This window comes from Chlamydotis macqueenii, chromosome 2 (assembly GCF_036417535.1).
Source record: "Chlamydotis macqueenii isolate bChlMac1 chromosome 2, bChlMac1.mat, whole genome shotgun sequence".
NCBI lineage: Eukaryota > Metazoa > Chordata > Aves > Otidiformes > Otididae > Chlamydotis > Chlamydotis macqueenii.
In genome coordinates, this window is record NC_141557.1 from 82,251,030 (window position 1) to 82,269,456 (window position 18,427).

General features: G+C 38.5%; 1 protein-coding gene across 4 annotated transcripts in view; it reads left to right on the top strand.

The window, feature by feature from the left end:
- Positions 1–18,427, top strand: part of CDH18 (cadherin 18) — a 168,627-nt gene that overhangs the window by 47,638 nt on the left and 102,562 nt on the right. For all 4 annotated transcript variants that reach the window (XM_086741982.1, XM_086741980.1, XM_086741981.1 and 1 more), the window contains exon 3: positions 126–245. In XM_086741982.1, the coding sequence (XP_086598108.1) occupies positions 126–245 (120 nt within the window). The remainder of the gene's footprint in view (positions 1–125; positions 246–18,427) is intronic.

The window sequence follows — 18,427 nt, forward strand, 5'->3', positions numbered from 1 at the left end:
AATGTTATTAATCTCTCAGTTGTAGAATGTGAGGACTGTAGAGGTTTCAAAATGCATCTAAAATATTTATATTTGTCAGAAAATTATATTTATTATCAATTAACTTTTATTTTCCATGTATACAGGTACCTCTGTTCTACAGGTGACAGCCACAGATGCAGATGACCCTACATATGGAAACAGCGCCAGAGTAGTGTACAGTATTCTTCAGGGACAGCCATATTTCTCTGTTGACCCTAAAACAGGTGGGTATTTTATATTTCTGTCAATGTGATTTGGCTAATATGTTGCAGTTAACTAAATCCTGTAGATGAAATTCAATGTACAAAATGTAGGTGAGTGGGATTTTTCTATTTTTTAATTACTATTATATCGTACCTCTTGTTTTAACACTATGAAATTTAGTAGTTACTGTGTTTTGCTGAGTACTAAAATGAGCCTACTGTGTACCGAATTAATTCTGCGTCATGCCATGATGTGAGCCATTCAGCCAAAATGGAGTAGCACTTTTTCATCTTTTCAAGCATCTTTGTAGGAAGTAACTCAGGTGTGCCAATTATGCCAATTATGCCACATTATGATTTTAAATGCTTTGTTTTGTCTGGAGGATAGGCTTGTGAGCATTATTGAATATGTACTTCATTACATATACCATAATAAATTAATGACATGCTTGTATTTATAAAACTGCAATATTGCCATTTCACTGCAAATTTATTCCATGATTCAAGAAGTAGAATGAGATGAAATATTTATGCTTAAACTTTATGTATCACCCTTTCCTTTTTTTCCACAAAGTGTAAGTTATATATATATAATGAATCCAAACTGTTTTCTTCAAAGAGAGATGAAATATCTTTTGGGGATGAGGGTTGCTACTTGTTTTGGATTTTCTGAGGAGCAATTTCTTAAATATTAATATGACGGTATATTTTTAGTATGCATTTATAGTCCTTAATAATGAGGAAATAAATTTTAAGAAAGTACTTTTTCATTTGAATTTTGTAGCTGTTTTGCCCTGTCTATATCAAAGCTTTAATACTGAGAGGAAAGAATGAGATACAGTGATCCCTACACTTAACTGTAGGGAAGAATAATAACTTTTAAAATATGCTGAAGTAAAATAAGTATAGTATAAATAGATTTCATTGTAATGTTTTTACCTTTAAGTGTCTTTGCTTGTGTACATTAATCTCTATGGAACTTGGAGGTGTATGCTTGCTTCATTACTAAGAGAAGTGCATCTGTACCATCTCAGCTAGCTTTGAGGTTAGGTCTCCTTGAGCAAGAGACTGAACTCTATGACCTCCAGCAGTGTCTCTCAACTTAAATTATTCTATAAATTTGTGAGCTCGTGTTAGAAAGGCCTAAGAGTGCAAAGCCCAAGAGGATCATGTTGGAGGACTATATAAGGTGCTGGAAGGCAAACTTGATGCAATTGTGTTTATACTGTGTTTTGGGACAACTGCTGGCACATATCTTACCCAGCCTTGTGTGAGTGCAGTCTGACAAGAGTACTAGCTGGCATAAGCTAAAACCACTCTGAGATACATGTTAACAGCTAAGAAGTATGGGAAATCAGTGATAGATTGCTCAAACTCTCTCTGGTTTTGTTTTCCTTAGAAATACAATGCTAGTCTACATTTCTGCTTCTGTTTTGCCATTCTGAGGCAATGGCCTATATTTTTTTTTTTTTTTATCATGATGTGGAACTTGTAGTCTGGAGCTGCTATTCAGTCAGTGAAGTATCAAAACAGATGTTCTCAGTATCAGGTCTGTATCACAGAAGAAAATAGTATTGTTATATCATTGTTTGTATGTTACAAAGAAAGCAAATGGGAGTGTATTTTCACTCCCCAAGCCTTAGGCTTTGACAGGGATTTAATAACTCTTTATGAACTTAAACTATTTTTAACATGTGCATAGAATATTAAAATGTTTCTGATACCTTAGTCTATTAAAATGGCAAAAGAATAAATACCTTACAAGATAAGTAAACAGTGAAGCAGTGAAAAAAAAAACTGGAGAAGGCTTTTTGATTTGATAAGTTGTCTTTTTGTAATTTCAGAATAGCAGTTAATTTAATTTGACATGATACAGTGGGAAGAAGTAGAATATTGTAAATGATGGGAAAGTCTTGAAGAATAGTGTTTCACTATGAAATTTCACTTTGAATTTCTGAGGTTTAAGACACTAATTTTCTAAAAACATCATTGTTCTGAATTTGCAAGCATTTCTATTACCTATTTTTCCTAAGGCTTTAATTGTTCAATTCCATTTTAGTTATATTTTATCTGGAAGTTTTCTGAATTTACTGTGACACGCACAAACCTCCTTTACAAGAGAGAGGTACAAGGGCCAAAACAGTAAAAGACAGAGAAAGGTCCCAATATTCATGACTGAATGTAATATTTGTGAAGCCTACGGATCTTTTATGGCTATCAGTAAAGCTTCTTGGAGCTATCAGATGCAGACATCAAGTTTTTCATAGCTGTAGTATGAACACTCATCTTAAGAAGTCTTCTGATTCTAACTTAGTGCTGCCTAAACTTGGTTTTAAACAACTTACTATCATCTGAGGACTTAAAAATTAGGATTTTTTAGGAGCTTAGCTTAGAATAGTTTAAATAGGATTTTAGAATTCATACCTCTAAAATGTAATAGTGGGCCAGCACCAAATTACAAACTTTGGGGGAAAAAAAAAAAAAAAAAGCTGTATTCTCAGCAGAAGAACATCTTTGTTAGCTTATCTGATAAAAGGCTCATCTCTATACACCCGAAGAAAGGTAGAGGTGCAGCACTGGGAGAATAACCCCTCTGCTCTAATTAGAGACCCGAGCCTGGGCTTGTCCACGGGCTGTCCCAGGACAGCCTCAGCCCCATGGGCCAGGGCTGAAACCCAGTATGAGGAGTCAACAGGAGATGCTGTCCTGATCACCCTTCATGCTGAACGAGCTACTGCTCACATGGGTGTGTGACACATTATGGGAGGCAGGGAAGAACATTATGGTATTGTACTAGATTTTTTCTGGGATGTTTAGAGGAAGAACCTCAGGCAGGGAAAGGAAAGTATTGAGATGGATTAGAGAGGAAAAAGCAAGGAAAAACAGAGGGATAAGGAGATAAAAGGGGACAGTCCTGATGTGTAAACAAACTCTTGCTCAGTCATGCCCTCTGCTTGATCAGCACAGTCTGTCCTGTATCTTCATATGCTCCACTTCTAAATATTTTCCTGAGTAAAGGGACTCTCTGTCTATATGCCCCTGTGTCTGGACATTTAAGTGCCAGCAAATTGAATTGGACCACGAGTCAGAGGGTCCCGTGTGTCTGTGGTATGTAACGCATGGGTGTGAATGTCAGTGTGGGGTCATTACTGAGTATCAGGCTGGAGTAGCCAGTGAGTCAGATGAGTAGCTTGGGTGCCAGACATCCACGTGGCCAAAAGTCAGGGCCAGGTACTGGAGAGACCAGAGGGTTCACGAGTCACCTGTTGTAGGGGCCCAGAGGTCCAGACTGACTATGGGAGTGACTGTATGGTCTGTGGGTTGACTGAGAGGCCTATTTGCATCTGTGTATCTCTATGCATGAGGCAAGCAGAGATCAGGGAGCCAGGAGCCAGTTCCTGGATAGCCTGGGTGTCAAAGCCAGCTACTGAGAGTCCATAATGTATGCATGGGGGTGTCAGTGGACATACTAGGTAACTGGGAGGCCAGAGGGTCTGGGACTAGTTACTGGCTACACTTAATGTCTAAGGCCCATTACTGGGGTATTCACAATGTGCTGAGGAGTGTGAGGATGTGTGAGCGTGTCCTGGTTTAAAAAGGGATCTGAACCAGCAGGTGGAGGTGAGTTGCAGGCCTCAGACTTGTATGTCCTGGTGCCAGCAACTGGGGAAAATGGGGATCTAGGTTCCAGGTAGTGGATAGACTGATTCTCTAAGGTAAGTTACAGGAGGGATAAATGTTGAGTATGCATGTGTATTTCCAACTAAACAGTCCCTCCTCCTGATCAGCCAGAGAAGGATAAGGCTATTTGTGCCATTTTTGTTTGAGTGCTGAATGTTTCTATCAGTGTGTCACCTGCTGCGTGTATGTGTTGCAGCTGTATACATGCCTCTTGGGAACACACACTCAGCCTCACTACTGCTTCTAAATCACAAATAGGGAGCTGCAGCAACCTCATCTCCATCAGGCTACCAGATGTGGCAATTCATAACTGTCGTAGTTCAGCCCCAATTGGGACCAGACTATGCATTCTCTCTCTCACTCCCCCCACACTCCGAGAGAATAGGGGGAGATATTATAAGAAAAAAACAGCGCAAGGTTTGAGATAAGGACAGGGAGAAAATCATTACGGGCAAAACAGACTCGACTTGGGGAAAACTATTCATTTATTGCTAAAAAAAACAACCAGCAGGATAATGAGACAGAGAACAAGATAACCTCCCCCCACCCCTCCCTCTCCCAAGCTTAACATTATCTCTAACACCTTCCCCCCACCCCAAGCAGCACAGAGGGGAAGGGGGAATGGGGGTTGCGGTCAGTTCATCACGCAATGGTTTACGCTGCTGCTTCATCGTCGGGGGAAGAACTCCTCACATTCCTCCCCTGCTCCTTTGTGGGGTCCCACGCACATGCCACAGTCCTTCGTGAAACTGCTCTGGCGTGAGTCATCTCTTCCATGGGGTGCAGTCCCTCCAAGAACAGCTGCCCCAGCAGGCCCTCCGCAGGCCACAGCCTCCTTTAGGCATCCACCTGCCTCAGCATGGGGTCCTCCACAGGCTGCAGGTGGATCTCTGCTCCTCTGTGTGCCTCCATGGGCTGCAGGGGGACAACCTACTTCACCATGGTCTTCACCACAGCCTGCAGGGGAATCTTGGCCAGGAGCCGCATTACTCCTCCCCCTCCTTCTGAACAGACCTTGGCATCTGCAGCTGTTCCTCTCACAAGAACTGTTCTTCACAACAGGCTAGCAGACACCTCTCAGAATCTCTTCACATCATCCATCTCATCTCCTCTCCACTTCTTGCAGCTGGGCTGGGCCGAATTGGGCCCAGTAGGCCCACTGGCAAGGGGCCAAAGGGTGAGACCTGCAAGGCCCATGAGGCCTGCAGCTCCCCCTCCCTGCCCCCCCTCAGCTGCTTCACATCTTCTCTTCTCTCTTTTTTTCTGTTTTCCCCTTCTTAAATATGTTATCACAGAGCCATTATCAGGGAACTTTCTGCTACTAATTGGCTTGGCCTTGGCCAGCAGCAGGTCCACCCTAGGCCTGGCCAAGTCCACTGAACAAAGGGGAGCGACTTCTAGCAGTTTCCTACAGAAGCTACCACCTTAGTCCCCCCCTTCACTAAACAAAACCACAACAATAACAATCTTCAGTTTTTCAGATGATTGACTCTAGGGCCTGTGTTTTGCTTTGGTAATTTTTTTTTTTTCCCTGGGAAGGAGGAATTGTAAACTCTGTGTGTAGAAATTTGTTGTAACTGTGTTGTTACGTCTGCAAATGTCAGAACTACTGTCCATGCATAACATGAAGTGTAAGATTTTCAAAATCCTTCGAATTTCAATGACTTTCTAGGAAGTGTTTTGTATTTGTGTTTATTAATTACTTTCAGTAACTAGCTATGGGATGTAATAGTAATTAGCTGTGTAATTAGCAATTAGCTGTGATAGTCTGTATTGACTCATTTGCTTTCTACTCCAATTGAAGCAAAATATTCTGGTAAATTTGTATAAGTAAGTATATATTAATAATACTGATGAAAGAGAAAAAGTCAATATCTAGATCCTAGGTGTATTTGCAAAGATTATATCTATAGTATTATATGATTTTTAAAATAAAAATATTCAGGGAATCCCAGGAAACCTTTTGGAGTACCATTAACCTCACTGTAAAAAATAAAATAAATTATCAGTGAAGAGTGGAGCAAATAATTTATAAATATGCTTAGTATTTTAATATGGTTCCCCCTCCACATAGAACTCTGACCATCTCTTGAAATGCCCCAGAACACAAGAAACTTTTCTCCTGGGAGTTTTAGTTACATATTTAATACCCCACCTTTCCCAAAACATGAGGTCTTTTGATCCATGAACTTGATGTAAGATCTATTCCTACTTGTTCTTTAGTTATGTCAAGTGTGGCTCAAACAGCAACAGTCAACATTTGACTGGTAACTCAATCCCAGAACCTCCTTTTTTCCTGGTGAAACCTCAAATTAAAATGTGTGATAGCAGCCCACTTTCAATTGCCATGTGCTTCAGGCATGAAAGTGAAACCCATAGTCCAATTCTACTTCTTAAATAATAAACCCATATCTGGAGGATGTTAGCCACACACAGCTCTTCCGAGATGCATCAATCTTTCTGAAAGAACATGCAGAGTGAATTAATCTGTGGGGCACTTGTCCTTTCAAATCAGCAGTTCTGGTTGTAACTGTAATGAAATAAGAGATAAAAGCCTCATTTACTGCATTTTTGAATTGAAATGTAGACATTAGTGGGGTGAGAGAAAAACACATTTATCATTTACATTTGCCTGTGAAGAAAGTTTAGATATTTGTATTTGTAGTGATCTGCTGTTACAGCAGTATTATTACAAAGTTGTTAATCATATATAATCTTGGGGTTTTTTTTACTTGAAGATATTACATAACAAATAAATATGTATTCCTATTTATAAAAGAACATCACTGCAAATTACTACAGACTAATTATGAAGTGTGAGAAGAGTGTCAACCTCCCTCTGCTTTCTGTCTTCACAATAATGAGAACAATGGCTTCAAGCATCTATGTAAGAAATGACCTATTCACTACTTATCAAGTTTGGCTCCTGACTGAGAGCACAATACAAATAATAAACATAGTCAATAGCTGAATAGATGCTTCTAAATATAGAGATGTGCCTCACGAACACCAAATGAGCAATCCCTGAAGTTCAGGACTTTTCCCCTCTATTTTATTCTTATCCTTTTCTAGACATGCTTGGCCATAGCTCAATGGGAATGGTAGATTTTATGGCATTATAATATGTAGTATAATTTTAAGATTGCATGTATATCCCTCTGAGAAAAAAAAAAGAAAAAATATTTATTATTTATAGAGTTATCCAAAGATTTGATACTGCTAAATAAATACTATTTTTTAATCATTAATTACTGAAAACTGTTAAAATGAAGGTCTTTTAATACTGAGGTAATAATTACAGATTTAATAGATTAAAGTCTACTTCATTTCCTTGTTTTAGAGAAAATATCTTAATCTGGCACAGAGTAATTGCATAGACTTTCTAGTACAAAAAGGAAGAGCAGCCTTTGCATGTTCTAGTGGAACAGTCTGTTGTAGCATCCCAGATAAAACCTACTGTGCTCACTGGAAGAATGCTAAGGCATTTCATTACCCCATGTCTCTGCCATACACAGGTGTCGTAGTTCAGCCCCGATGGGGACCAGACTACACAGTCTCTCTCTCACTCCCCCCACTCTCCAAGAGAATAGGAGGAGATTTGGCAAACAAAAGAAAACTAGAAGGAAAGAAAATAAAGACATGGGTTGAGATTGAAAAAAAAATAAATGTAACAGTAATGACAGAAGAAAACAAAACAATGATGGAACACAAATACAGTACAATAGCTCACAACAGATCTCCACATCCAGTCTCTTCCAAATAGCAGGAAGCCTCCTTTCAGCACCCTCCTCACTTATATACTGAGCATGATGTCAGATGGGATGGAATAGCCCTTTGGCTAATTTGGGTAAATTAACCCCAGCTGTTAGCTAATTAGTTAACTATCCCAGCCATAGGGGCTACCAGCTTCAGTTCTCCACCCAGCTCAGGTAAATATTAACTCTATCCTGAGGAGAAGGACTTGGGAGTGCTGGTGGATGAGAAGCTTAACATGAGCAGGCAATGCGCCCTTGCGGCCCAGAAGGCCAACCGCATCCTGGGCTGCATCAAGAGAAGCGTGGCCAGCAGGTTGAGGGAGGTGATTCTCCCCCTCTACTCTGCCCTGGTGAGACCCCACCTGGAGTACTGTGTCCAGTTCTGGAGCCCCCAGCACAAGAAGGACATGGACCAGTTGGAGAAGGTCCAGAGGAGGGCCACAAAGATGATAAAAGGGCTGGAGCACCTTTCCTATGAAGACAGGCTGAGAGAGTTGGGGCTGTTCAGCCTGGAGAAGAGAAGGCTCCGGGGAGACCTGATAGTGGTCTTCCAGTACCTCAAGGGGGCCTACAAGAAAGATGGGGAAAGGCTGTTTAGTAGGGCCTGTTGTGATACGACGAGAGGTAATGGTTTTAAAATAGAGGGGGGTAGATTTAGATTAGAAATTAGGAAAAAAATTTTTACGATGTGAGTTATAGAACACTGGAACAGGTTGCCCAGAGAGGTGGTGGAGGCCCCATCTCTGGAAACGTTCAAGGCCAGGCTGGATGAGGCTCTGAGCAACCTGATCTAGTTGGGGATGTTCCTGCTCCTTGCAGGGGGGTTGGACTAGATGACCTTTGAAGGTCCCTTCCAACCCTAACCATTCTATGATTCTATGATTCTATCCTGGCCAGAACCAGAACAACAGGAAATCATACTCATTAGTAAAATAATTTCAGAAACCAAATTCTACCACTTACTTGAATGAACATCTTTATTTTTTATATTAAGAATTCCTACTTCTTTTAGTTGAAGTATCTTTCTTAGTGACATCTGTTTAAAATAAACATGTTTAGTGGGGTTAATGATCCCCTGCTGATATGGAGGCTGGTTCATATTGGAGTGCTAAGTGAAACTGGAGAGTCCTGTGTTTAACTATCTCCTTTCTTCATGCTGAGAGGCTCCAATATAATTTTAATGACCTTATGGGGCTATAGAAGTATCTTACATAAATGGAATGATTCCACTCTAAAGGAACACTTTATGATGTCCCACTAACTCCACAACTAAGACACCACAACTGATGCTCAGGTCCCTGTAGTGATCTTAAAACAAACTTAGAATCATAGAATCATAGAATGGTTAGGGGTGGAAGGGACCTTCAAAGGTCATCTAGTCCAACCCCCCTGCAAGGAGCAGGGACATCCCCAACTAGATCAGGTTGCTCAGAGCCTCATCCAGCCTGGCCTTGAACGTTTCCAGAGATGGGGCCTCCACCACCTCTCTGGGCAACCTGTTCCAGTGTTCTATAACCCGCATCGTAAAAATTTTTTTCCTAATTTCTAATCTAAATCTACCCCCCTCTATTTTAAAACCATTACCTCTCGTCCTATTGCAACAGGCCCTACTAAACAGCCTTTCCCCATCTTTCTTGTAGGCCCCCTTGAGGTACTGGAAGACCGCTATCAGGTCTCCCCGGAGCCTTCTCTTCTCCAGGCTGAACAGCCCCAACTCTCTCAGCCTGTCTTCATAGGAAAGGTGCTCCAGCCCTTTTATCATCTTTGTGGCCCTCCTCTGGACCTTCTCCAACTGGTCCATGTCCTTCTTGTGCTGGGGGCTCCAGAACTGGACACAGTACTCCAGGTGGGGTCTTACCAGGGCAGAGGGGGAGAATCACCTCCCTCGACCTGCTGGCCACGCTTCTCTTGATGCAGCCCAGGATGCGGTTGGCCTTCTGGGCCGCAAGGGTGCATTGCCTGCTCATGTTAAGAGTTAACTTAAACTCTTCTGTCACATTTTATGCATAGGGTCTTAAACTGCTGTTGTTCAATAATTAAATCTTACAAAAACAATGAGGGCAATTGCATTAATCATAAAATTTTGGTAATGACACCTTCTATTTGCATTAGGCAGGGAAATATCTATGGTGAAACATCAAAATCTCGCTTGCATTTACATTGCAGACCACTTATCTATAGCTATTAGTGAAAACTGTCTTAATTATATGTGAGTGGTTTCTACTTAGTATCGAGGTCACAGTGAAGAATCGGTCTGAACATTGAGTTATTTGTATTAGTGTTATATCTTGCTAACAATGTGTAGGATTAAAATAAATGTATTTTCTGCATGAGTACTGTAATTTTATCATGAAATTTTAAGAACTGTATTCCGTATCCAGGTATTCATAAATTTATTTTCCCTCAAGGAATTTCTGAAATGGTGTAACAGAAATTACATCTCTAGCTTATATCATTGCCAAAATCTACAGTTTGTTGTCAAGAGAATCACCTGAAATTCAAACACAAAATTTGAAAGTCTTACCTCATTCTTCTAATTCTATGAAGTACTGTACAATGCACACATCCATTCTTAAAGGAACAGAAATACATATTCCAACTAAAAATAGTCATGAACACTTGTTTGAGAGTTTCATCTGCCAAATCTCAGCTAAGAGTAATATAAATATTGTCATGTCCTTTGCTTTGATTTTCAAGTAAATATTGGATTTTCTACACCTACATTTTTCACACTTTTAAGACAAACTCTGAACAATGGACTCAATTCTCACAGTTTTCTTGTATGTGCAAAATATTGATATACTATTACAGTTTTCCCTAGACTTATTCAAATGATAACTTACGCCATCAGATGGATGGGCAGAGAGATATGAGAAGCTGAACAATCCACTGTTTCTTTTAGTTTTCTAAGGGCTTTGCTTTGGTACAGTTGAAGATTTTATGAGGGCATTGGTACAATTGAAACCTTGTTGTTTAGACTTTGTTTTCCACTAGCGTGGAAACTACAGAGAAGAGTCCTTCCTAATCAGAAGTGTACAAAGAGGAGGCGCAAAATGGTGTGCTGCAGATGTGTAATAAGGGTAATACCAAAGCAGCAGCATTGTGCACTACTGCAGTGTTTCTTATGCTGACTGATATTTGCTGAGCCATCCTCTTACCTGTATATCCTGATGCGGTTTTTACCATCCACCCAAGGAAATTTTGTGGTCCACCTGCTGGAGCTGGACTTTGAGGAGCAGTAGGTGGATTAATCACTTGTCAGAATGAGTATTCCAGCAGTGTACTTTCTTTGCTGGTTACCTACCACCACTACATCATCCAGTATCAATCATATAAGTAAAAAGGATAGGCACAGGAGGCAGAAAAGCAAGGGCCAAAAGATCGCATGATATTCTAACTTTGTTTTCCCCCTCCTATGAGATGAACCATGTGTATTGGAGATTGGTTTCAGAAACAGAGAAGAAACTATTCCTTGGTTGTTCTGTTCTTGTTTGTTTCCGTGTTTGTTATTCTTTCATCATCTGGTGTTCTGAACAACTACTACGGGCAATCTGTGTTGTCCAGCCACAAGTTCCTCAAAAAAAAAAAAAAAAAAAAAAAAGCACATACTTCTGTAATGGCTAACTTGGCATTGGCAGGTTCCTAAATCTTATTATCCTATTGGCTTCTTAACCAGGAGTACTGCAATATGGTAACTGCATTCCTTCTGTTGGTAGAAACTTTTTTTTAACCTTTCATCTATGAATACACAGATATATTTTAACTTACAACATAATGCTGGGTTATTGTGGTCTAACTTCTCTAGTCAGCCAAGCCCTACACAGCTGCTCACTCCCTCCCCCCACAATAGGATGAGGGAGAGAATGGGAGGGATAAAAGTGAGAAATCCCATAGGTTGAGATAAAGACAGTTTAATAGGGAAAGCAAAAGCTGTGTGTAGAAGCAAAGAAAAATAAGGAGTTTATTCACTACTTCCCGTCAGCAGGCAGATGTTCAGTTATCTCCAGGAAAGCAGGGATCTATTGTGTAATGGCTGCTTGGGAAGATAAATGCCATAACTCCAAACACTCCCCCTTTCTCCTTCTTACCCTAGCTTTTATTGCTGAGCATGACATCATATGGTATGGAATATCTCTTAGGTCACTTGGGGTCAGCTGTCCCAGCTATGTCCCCTCCCAAACTCTTGTGCACCCCCAGCCTACTTGCTTATGGAACAGTCTGAGAAGCAGAAAAGGCTTTGACTCTATGTAAGCACTGCTCAGCAAGGCTGAAATATCATTGTGTTATCAACACTGTTATGGTCACAAATCGAAAACATAATACCATATGAGCTACTATGAGGAAAATTAACTCTATCCTAGTCAAGACCAGTACACTGTTGAAGCACTGTATTTATTTATTCAACCAGATTTAAAGATATGATGTGAAAGCAGTGAGATATACATGATCATGTAGTCTGGATTCTGTTGCGACATCCTTTACAGTCTTTCTCTTAGGTGTAAGATTTCTATCTGATCATCATTGCAATTTTTTTTTGTTTTTATGTTCTATGGGATATGGAAAAGGTTCCTAATGCTTATTAAACTTGGTTTTCCATACTGCCTGACATTCACATCTTTTCAGGTATACTGAGGATAGTACAGAGCCTGCTGTTCTCTGAAAGTCCAAAACACCATGCTGAGTCTATTACAAAAGTTAAAGATTTTGGTGTAAGAAAAGCATTCCATTGCAAGTGTCTGTAAGATGTCAGTTTTTCCAGAATAAGATTACTTCTATGAAGAGGTGTTTCCCTCTGTGTCTTTGAACATTTCACAAGGGATATATGAACCATTAATTGTAAATTCTTCTTTTTTAAACAAGGAAGACTGATGTTCCATCCAAATCAAGTGTGGAAATTGCATGTGTGATAAAATTTGTTTAACGTCAGGGAAAGGGAATGAATAAGATTTCACCCTAAAGCCACAAATACATTGCTGTAATTTTTGACTCAACTGGGATGAGAGCCAGGACACTGATTCAGAAGATTAGTGCACTAGACTTTTTAAAGACTCTGCCCCTAAAGGCCAATCCACATGTTAGCAATACTTTTGCAGATCAGTCTTTATTGTTGTGGAATTAACCAGTGACTTTATTGCCTTTAATTGTGCTAACAAACATCCATTTTCTAGACAATAGGTTATTGGCATTCCTAGTTCTACAAGAAAGAATTACTGGAACATTGAATCTTCTTTTTTTTTTTCCTTTAAATTTTTGGCTGAGTGATTGAAATAAAGATATAGAATGAAGCATTAAGTTGAACTTTGCAGATGTGCCCTAATTCATACATAGCTCTGCTTCTTGATCCAAATTCCCTTTCTCCAGTTTAATTTTCACTTTCACAAGCTTTTGTGAGTATTGGTATAATTAAGGATAATAATTTCATAAATTGAGTTAAAGGTTGGCAATGAAACTTCACAATGGCAATGAAAATGAGAAGGAGCAATATTAAGGTACTATTTCAAGAGCTATGTTATCTGTCAATTTGGTAATGCTAAGATACCTGCTTATGCTTGGAGACACACTGGTTATGTATTTATTAAATGGCTTATTTTCTTGTGTCTCTATTTTATGACTTTTTTTTACAAATATATTGTGTTAATAATGCTATTGCTTTAATAATAAGTTTGAGCAAGTTCACATTTTTGTGAACATTTTCATATTTTGAGAAATTACATTTATTTCACACTGGAGGCGGGAAAAAGACCAGTAGTGGTACACTTGTGAAAAGGAAATGAGTCATATAGAACTGATTGAGGACACTTTTTTTCTTTTAGTAGTTGCATATAAAAAGAGGTTTTCCTAATGGACACAAATCTTGTGATTTTAAAACATAACTACTCTCAGAATTAATGCATAATCTACATTAGATCAATAAATATGCATGCATTTGATTTCCCATCAGTCTTCATCTTTTAGAACAATACATACATTTTCAATTACAATCTGAATAAATGTGGCTGATAACGTCTTGTAATAAACCATATAGACCAACAAACCTAGTACTGTGAAGATGTTTTTCCAAAGATTATGTACAAAGACAATATTTGTCAAGAAACCTTGTCCAGCAAAAACAATTCAACTGCAGTTGAGATGTCTCCTAAGAACTGAACAAAAGCTTTCTAAAATTAACAGAAGCTCCATATCTACTGACCATCTACTTAAACAAGCTCAAAGTATTTACGAATCAATTTTACACCAGTTTTAAAATATAACAGCTATTCTGACATTTGAGGAACCTCTATAATTCAATTCTTATCTGAATAGAAAGGAAAAAATAAACTGCCTCCAGAAACAACTGATAAACTTGTAATCTGTCCAGAAAATTTGACCTTTACAAGCTGTATGTCAGCATTTGTCCTGACTTCGCTATTTGACTTTGCAGCCTTCACACCGTCACTGCTTGTGTGAACAGGGAACACAAAGCCTGACAATAAGGTTTCCTGGTTTCCCTTAGGTGGTGTCCATCTTTTCTGAACTTGCCCCAGAGTGTGTTTTAATTCCCTTGCCAACTTTGTCAAGCCCAAGAACAGCAGCAGCAGCAGTACAGTGGGCTTTCTCTGGTCTTTAAGACTGCAGATAGGCTCTAATCAAACACAGTAACCAGCAAATTTGCCTCATGTCTTTGTAACTGTCTTTATGATTTGCCAGCATGCTTGTAAATTGAAAATTTATGACAGACTATAACCATACTTTGTAAGACTCTGTAACTTCACATCCAGGAGAGGATACTGTTCAGTACTACTTTCTTTTTACTTATCTTTGTATACATGTGTATTCTATGACTTTATTAGTGAATGATAGTAGGTGTTAGGTCTTTTTTTTTTTCTGAGGGTCATGTTAATTAGTGTTTGTCCTCCACCATATCTGGAATTGGAATGTTTACATAACAAAAGCACACAGATATGTGATCAAATCTAAGGCTCTGTCTTTATTTACTCTTTCTAGATTTCCATATAGTCTTGCCATTCTGCTTGTTAGGGTCTGGGGTCCACTAACAGGGCCATAGTCCCCAGACTCCATAGCTCAGGACCCCATGTCAGCCCCCTGGGACCATCAGCCCCTGTCTCAGTGATGCAGCAGCAGAGGTGGTCTGCAGCTCCCCACAGCCATGCCCTGCCTGGCCATGGGCCCTGCTAAGCCAGGTCTCCATCCCCAAGGAGGCACCCAGTGCCTGGGGCTGGGGCTGCCCCGGTGCCCCCCTGACTGCCCTGCTCCTGGCCAGGAGTGGGACTGGCCCTGGCTGCCAAGCCCTGCCATGACCCACCCAGGGAGCCCCCGTCACTGGCCCCAAGATGCTGCCAGCCCCTGTGGTGCCCTGATGCTTTTGTGAGTGTTGTTGTCAACAAAGGTCTGTAAGATGGATACTTTTCTTCAACTTTTAAACCCGTGAGCAAAACCTATCCTTCAGGCAAAAAAAGGTTTTCAAATTCTCAGCCAATACATACCTTATGCAATATTTTAAACATTATATAAAGGCTCTGTCATTGAAAATTGTCATACTAGAAGAGTGAGAAGTGGAGCTCTGTTCACTACCCATTGCAGAGCAGTGCAGCCCAGTCTGCAGTCTTTAATTTAGGTCCCCAAGGAAGTTTTTTCTTTTTCTTTTTTTTTTTCCTCTTGGTACATAGTTCAAGATTAAAGCCTGATTTTTTTTTTTTTAAATAATATTTGTGGTCCTGAGTACAATATTAAAATATTCCAAAGATGCTGTTCCTTCCAGGAATTAGCTGGTCCATAAAATTTTCAGTATTTCTCTTATATAGCATTTTGAGAGTATACTTACGATGTTTGCAACAAAAATTCTATTCCATCTGTAACACTGGGAAAGCTGTAAGAGCAGAAGCCTTCCCAGAATTTAGTACAGCACTTGGAGTCCCAGAAGCAGATATTGCCATCATGGGAGCAGTCCTAAGGGAACAGGGTAGATAAAACAAGTTTTCACTGTCTCCCAAATTGTTCTTTCAAGAAATACATTTCAGATCAATAGATTGCATCTAAAAGTATTCAGGCAGAAAATGCAACAATTCCCTATATATCTAACCACCATGTGACTTAGGCTTCACTTTACTTGAATTGAAGGTGAAAATAAAATGAGAGACTCAACAGCTAAGGCTATTTCTTCCTGAGAAATCTCTCTTTATGATGAGATTTTCTTTAGGTTTTTGTCTTCAGCATGAAATGGCAAGGACTGGTAACAGAATGCAGATCCTTTCACTTGAATGTGTTTCCCAAGTCTTGTCTTTAATCTATTTGTAATCAGTTCTGATAAAAAGTTAATATAATAGTGAAATGGATTAATCATGTGAGCCATAATGTTCTGTAAAAGTAACTGAATCACTGGAAGAACATACGAGTATGTTTACTTGTGTAATCCTTTGCATCTACTGAAATACAATACTCTTCTGTGCTGTAGAGAGGAAGCCTCCATTTTCAGAAGTGGACGTCTTCATGGTAATTATCTAGCTTACTTTATACTTTAGAAGAAAAGAAAAAAAAATCTCTGCTTTAAATTAGGAAAAGCAAATAAAATTTATCCTGTTGGTTTTTTACAGAACTTTGTACTCACATGTAATGACCCTTCTGGATATTTTTATAAGCCTCTCTTTTATTAAATAGATTAGATTTGGTTCAGATGGAATATTACGGCCAAGGGATTCTCAATGATATTGACAATATATGTCAACAATTGCATCTTCTGATTTTGAAAAAATGGACTTAAAGTACTCTATTTTTTTTTTTAATTACTCTAAACGTTTTACTTCTAACCTGAAATTTGTATAGTGTGGCATATTCTGCAAGTTTCAGAATGCTTTGGTAAAACAACAGTTGCAAGGTATGCTAAGGTAATAAAAATAATACAGTGCATTAGAAAATGCTATAAGGTGTATCTGTAAAATTATTTAATGTAAATTGCTGCCATGAAGAATGATCAATTATCGATATATAAATTGCTAATGTAAAACTCTAATCTGTAAACTGTCACAAAAGATGAAAAAAGTTAAAAAAATTATAAAAATACATTTTTTTTTCTGAACATGGTAGACTACTGTTATACTACTCTATTTTTTATGATTTTAACATAATTATACATTAAAGTACAGAAAACATTCATTTCATATTCAATATTTATATTTGTTTACTTTATTTTGAGACACCATATCCTAGTAAGTCAGGAAACTAACAGCAAGTATAATGTTGTATGAAATACATGTGTAGTATGATTGAATTTGTCTTGTGTAATTCTTTTTAAAATACTATTTCTTGACATAACTTCTGGATATTCATCATTCCTGTAAATTCTGTCTTTCAAATTCACTTCAGGCAGAACCTTTTGCTTCCCTGGTAATATTTCTTGATAAAGATCTTGCAAATAGATTTTTTAAAAATCTGAACTGCTGAAACAAATTGAGCAAATGTACATAAAATCAACATCTGATAATTTAAAAAACATTTGAAACATCAGTTTCTGGAGTTGCTTCTTTTCAGAGAAGAGCAGATGCAAAAGGAAATCTTTAAAAAATGTAAATTTAAATACAGATTAGACTGTCTCTTTTTGGTGTGGCTTAAAGAGAAGGTGATAAATATTTGTCATCCATGTGGTTCTCTCAGGATGTGTTGCTCTTTAAAGATACAAGGAGCAATTAAGTTTTTTTTTTCTCATATGAGTGACCTGCAGGGATAGTATTTTTTGGCTTATATGTTGGATAACTATTACCACCTATCTTCTGTTGAAACAAACACTGAAATAAATGGATTTTACTGCATTTGTTTTTATCAACTAACCATAAAGAGGTGAAAGACTCACAGATATATTTCATTTGAATGTGGTTTAATCTGACATTACAAATTTTGTCCTACTTTGAATAGAGACTTCCTGGCAAGACTTTAGGAGCACTCTAACCTCCACAAACCTTAGTTGTGGGCTATCTTCTGCATTAATTGAACATCGTATTAGACTACTTGTCAAAATATAATAAGATTTTTTTCTTCTTGATTCCTTTTCAATTAATAATACAACTAACAGCTGTTCCCAGATGACGTCCACAATGCTGCTATGTTTTTAATATTTTCTTCTTTTGACTCTGAAGATCCTTTCTTTCTGACAGGAGTCCTCAGGGTGAATTTCAAGGCCTTGAAATTAAAATGATTCATGTACTGCTGACACATACTCCCAGGCAGAAGCAGAATAACAAATCAAAACCAAATGTCCTTTATATTTTATCTCAAGTCAGCTATTTTACTTAAAAGATCCTAAATTATTAGTGAAAAATTAATTTTTACTAGGGCTGTGCCACACAGGAAGAGTATAAGAAGTAACAGGTAAAAAAAGAGCAGTGCTTTTAAAGTCATGTTAGGTGTTAGGATTTTTTTATCTACCTCACCTTTTCACTGCATTATTATCTATTTTTGTCTATAGTAAAGAATTTTGCACCATTTGTTATGTAATACATAACTCCTTCCTGTAGAACATCTGAATTGAAGTACTCATTGGCACAAACATAAAGAGGAAAATAATTTTTTTATTACAGGAGTTAGGACTTGGGACAATATCCAGACAGAAGTTTTTTTGGTACTTGCAGGTTTTGTAGTACTTTTAAAAGCCAGCCCATTATCTTGACTGTGCTGCAAGCTGCCTGTGGATCAAGAGGATATTATAGCGCCTGCCTCTGTAGTGCCATAGTTAGCTCAATTCACTTTATCTCTGGGACCTTCTTCAGGGCTTGCCCA